Source organism: Pterocles gutturalis, unplaced genomic scaffold (genome assembly GCF_000699245.1).
Source record: "Pterocles gutturalis isolate BGI_N339 unplaced genomic scaffold, ASM69924v1 scaffold2526, whole genome shotgun sequence".
NCBI classification, from domain to species: Eukaryota; Metazoa; Chordata; class Aves; order Pterocliformes; family Pteroclidae; genus Pterocles; species Pterocles gutturalis.
Window position 1 is genome coordinate 48,068 of NW_010100026.1, and position 4,059 is coordinate 52,126.

Below are 4,059 nucleotides of genomic sequence, written 5' to 3' on the forward strand. Positions count from 1 at the left end.
TCCCAGTGGTCTGAAGGAATCCTCAGTACAGAGTTTCGTTTGATAATGAGCAATTTGAAAAATTACCTTATCACCTTTCCTGATTGTTCTGACTTGCAGCTTGCTGATTGCTTTCTTTGCAGCATCTCCAAGCCGGCGCTGTAACACAAAATTTGCTCTTAAGCAAAGAGTATCTCTTCATGCAGAAATCATCACCTTTTCTCCCTAGGCTTCTTAATAATCTGAAGTGACTGTACATGAAACAGGACAGTTCTCTACAGATATAAACAGATGAGGTCAGTCATGCTGTTATTCAGAAGAAAGGCACAGCAGGTATTCTAGGCTTGCTGGTAACCCAGGGCCAGTGAGGCAAAGTCACTCTAATGGAGTTTCAGTGGTGACCGCACATAAGCCCGTCATGATGCCACACTACAGCACTTCTACTATTCCAGTGAGTAGCAATGCATGTTAACAAGTTCACTATTTGGGTATCCTTCTTCTTCCCTCTCTTTTTTTAATGACACTTGTAAAAAATACATTATTAAATGAGGCCTTGGCTGGTAAGCAGAGTGAACACTGGACCGAGGAAGCCTTTATTTTTACATTGTTCCAGTACTAGTTCAAGATCTTCATCAAGATGTAAGTGTCGAAAGTGAGCAGTTCATTTGTTAACCATGAAAAACGTGAATCATCTCTGCTGTTCTCTTTTCCTGCAATACAGAGTTGCCTACTTTACAGGAGCAATGCAAGGTATAAAAATTAAGCTAAAGCACCTGCAGTTTCTTCCAGGCAAAGCACTATATAGTCCCACAGTAACGCCCTATCCATACATAACCATTTGCTGCTTCTTTGCCTTTCTATCTTTCCCTCCAGTAGACCACGAACTGCTTATCACATGATGTTTCTGACTGTTCTCCCATATTTCTGGAACACTGTTACTGTGCTGGCAGGGTCACAGCCACTCAGGACTAAAGTATGTAATGACAGCTCTACGCAAACCCCCCTGTTCTCAAAAGCTGGAGATGGAGATGCCTGTTTCTTGCAAGAGGCTGAGAACATGACGGGGCAGTTCATACAGTCACTGCTCAGCAGAGCCACCTCTGCACCCTGTGCCTGGATCAGTGCTCCAAAGACTTGTCTGTTCCCTTGTGTAACCTGAAAACGAAGCAATCTAGAGACAGAATCACAGGCTGCAAAGGTCTTTGAGAGGTCATGTAGTCCCACCTCCTGCTAAAGCTGAGTCAACTTCAAAGTCAGAGCTGTGTCCAGTCAAGATTTGAATATGTCCAGGAAGGGAGATTTCACAACCTCTGTGGATAATTTGTTCCAGTGCTTAACTGCTCTCACAGCCATATTTTTTTTTTAGATATACAAACAGAATTTCCCTTTTCGCAATTTGTGTCCATTACCCTTGTCCTTTTCGGTGCACCTCCAAGACGAGTCTGACTCTGCCTCCTCTCCAGCCAGCTGCTACACAGCTAAAGGCTGCAAGGAGAGCCCTTCCTCCTCCTCTGCTCCCCTCCCGGCTTAGCATGCCGAGTTGCCTCAGACGTCGTGTGCTCCTGTCCCCAGACCACACTGGGGACTCTCCCTGCATCCCCATTTGCCACCAATAAATGACTTGAACTCATCTCTCCACCTCCCCTCCCCATCCATGTTTCCAGCCATGTGCTGTTAGGCAGGAGGGAGACTTAGGAGCTCTGGTGACTCAGAAGACATTCAACTCTTGGGGCTGGGAACACCGCCTGCGCCAGAGTTCAGAGGGGCCTGTCAGCGGGAAGGGTTTCCAGCTGGAGGGGGGCAAGAGCATGAAGCCAAAAATGGCAGGAAGCTGGATGGAGTTTGTAAATTGGGACCTAATCACCATACAGATACGATTAATAAATTACCACTTTGTTCTTCAGACCCAATTAAAATCACTGAATTGAATTTAGAGAGTAAGCTTATTGGATTGGAAAGACATGGAAGACTGACAAAATGCATGTGATACTGAAAGCAGAGCGCAATTTCAGATCTGGCTAAAGAGGTGAACCTTGGCTCTCGTACGAGATTTACATATGAGCTTTCCAGCATAGCTAATTATTACATGTGAGGGAATATCTTGTAGTTACACAACATCTTTTCTGTGGCACATTTTTTCTCACGGACTCCCTTAAATGAAGGGATCAGATGAGAGCTGGAAACATTTCTTGCCAGCTATTTGTTTCTTCAATGGAAATCAAAGACAGACTGATAACATTCAGCAAGACAAGAGCCATTACGTCCTGCTTCAGGAATTGCTTGGGATTCCTTTTTATCATTATTATTACTTAAACTAATGAAATGTCTCAGTTCTTTGTTGCACGTTTTTCAAGGGGAAAGGACAAGATTAAAGACTCATGTACATCTTTGATCTCCTTGTTTTCATGTTTGCTTTCTCTTATCTATCTTAAATAGACAAGTTCATGACTTACACACAAATGAGAATAATTTAGTTTTGAAAGAACAGGAATATCTTGGAGTAAAGTCATACTTTCAAAGGATTCTTCTATTTGAACAAGAGGCACACTACCACTAATCAATTATTTCCCCTAAAAGACAAGAGGCATTACAATAGTTTAAGCGTTTAAAGTGAGGCTCAGATTTGTAATCATAAATCCCATAATCTCATTAGCAAGGCTGCAACACCCAGTACAGGACTGGAAGGAGTTAAGCATATCAGATGCAGTGGTCTTGTGGAGATAGCGATACGAGTTAAAAAGAAAGGACAGCAGCCTAGAAAGCATCACTTGTCTGTTCCTGAGGAAGTAAATGACCACAGATGCTGTGGAACAGAAATTACAGTAAGTGCTTCTCTCTTAATGGCTCTACTAAACTATCACCTTTGCAGGGAGAAGATCGCCTTGTGCCTCGTGCAGAATGAAGCACACCATCAGGATGAGGTATCGGACACGTCTGTACCACAGATCACATTCACGGACTCCATCATGGGAAGCATCTTCCCAAGATTGCTTCAGAGATGATGTCTCTATTCAATGGCCCAAAAGTCTCATTCGAAGCCACATCCAGCAGTCTTCCTTCTCAGAGAACTGCCTGACCCTGTACATGCTGCCAGTCACACACTAAGGCAGATCCTTCCCCGGAGATTAACCCAGGACGCACAGGACCCTCCGCTGCCCCCGTGAGACCACTCCCCCCTTCAGCTTTCACTATGCTGCAAAACTCACGGAGCTCACCTGGTTTCAAACTGATTTTACACAAAACTTCTTCTTAACAAGAAACCAATGGGAAGAAATGACATGGAAGAAATCCTGCCAACAGGTCCGGCACTTAAACATCATGCCCTCGCCATCTTCCCATCTCACAGATGACAGAAAGAGAACTCCACTGTTCCTGGTGAAATATGAAATCTGACACACTGACAGGGCTGGCTGGTTTTTTTCTAAAGTCTGTGTCCTGGCTGTCACAGGGCTGAGACAGCAAGTCACATTTTGCTGAATTATCTCCAGGACTTAACTTGTCATATAATTCCAAACAGCTTACAATTAGCCCTGCAACCTGATGTCTCCTGATGCAAACAATTCCCGCAGTCTTTCACAGAGAAACTCTCTCATCTTCAGGAAGGCTCCAGGAACAAGCCGCTGAGGAAGCAGATTGCATATGCTTTCCTTACGCAAATTTATCCTTCTCATATCAAAAGGGCCTATCACTAGGGCAACCACCTACTTCCTGGACATCTTGTTACATGGGAAAAAAAGAGGAGACCTTGGATATTACTACCTACTTTCTATTTTTACATGTACTCTACAGTTGTCTGTGCTAGAGATACTCTTAAAATTTACATGTATTAAAATAAAATTTGAAATCTAACCATATCTGTAGCTCACACCCCGGCTGCAGGTGCACAAGCCCATAACAGAAGACTGTTTTGTGCTCTGCTGCAGAAATTCCCAGCCAAGCTGGGACAAACAGGCCAGGGCATTCAGTGACAATCCTTAAAGTCCTGACTCTCCACTCATCAAAATCAGGCACCTAACTGGAGTGAGCTGTGTCTTCCTCCTGCCACATGAACCTGGATTTTGCACATATGGCGAGGAAGAG

General features: G+C 44.0%; 1 protein-coding gene across 1 annotated transcript in view; it reads right to left on the reverse strand.

Moving 5' to 3' along the window:
- RNF150 (ring finger protein 150) overlaps positions 1 to 4,059 on the reverse strand; it is a gene marked incomplete at its 5' end in the record, with an annotated part of 46,219 nt that overhangs the window by 38,694 nt on the left and 3,466 nt on the right. The window contains one exon of the mRNA XM_010078009.1: positions 67 to 138. Coding sequence (XP_010076311.1) covers positions 67 to 138 — 72 coding nt within the window. The remainder of the gene's footprint in view (positions 1 to 66; positions 139 to 4,059) is intronic.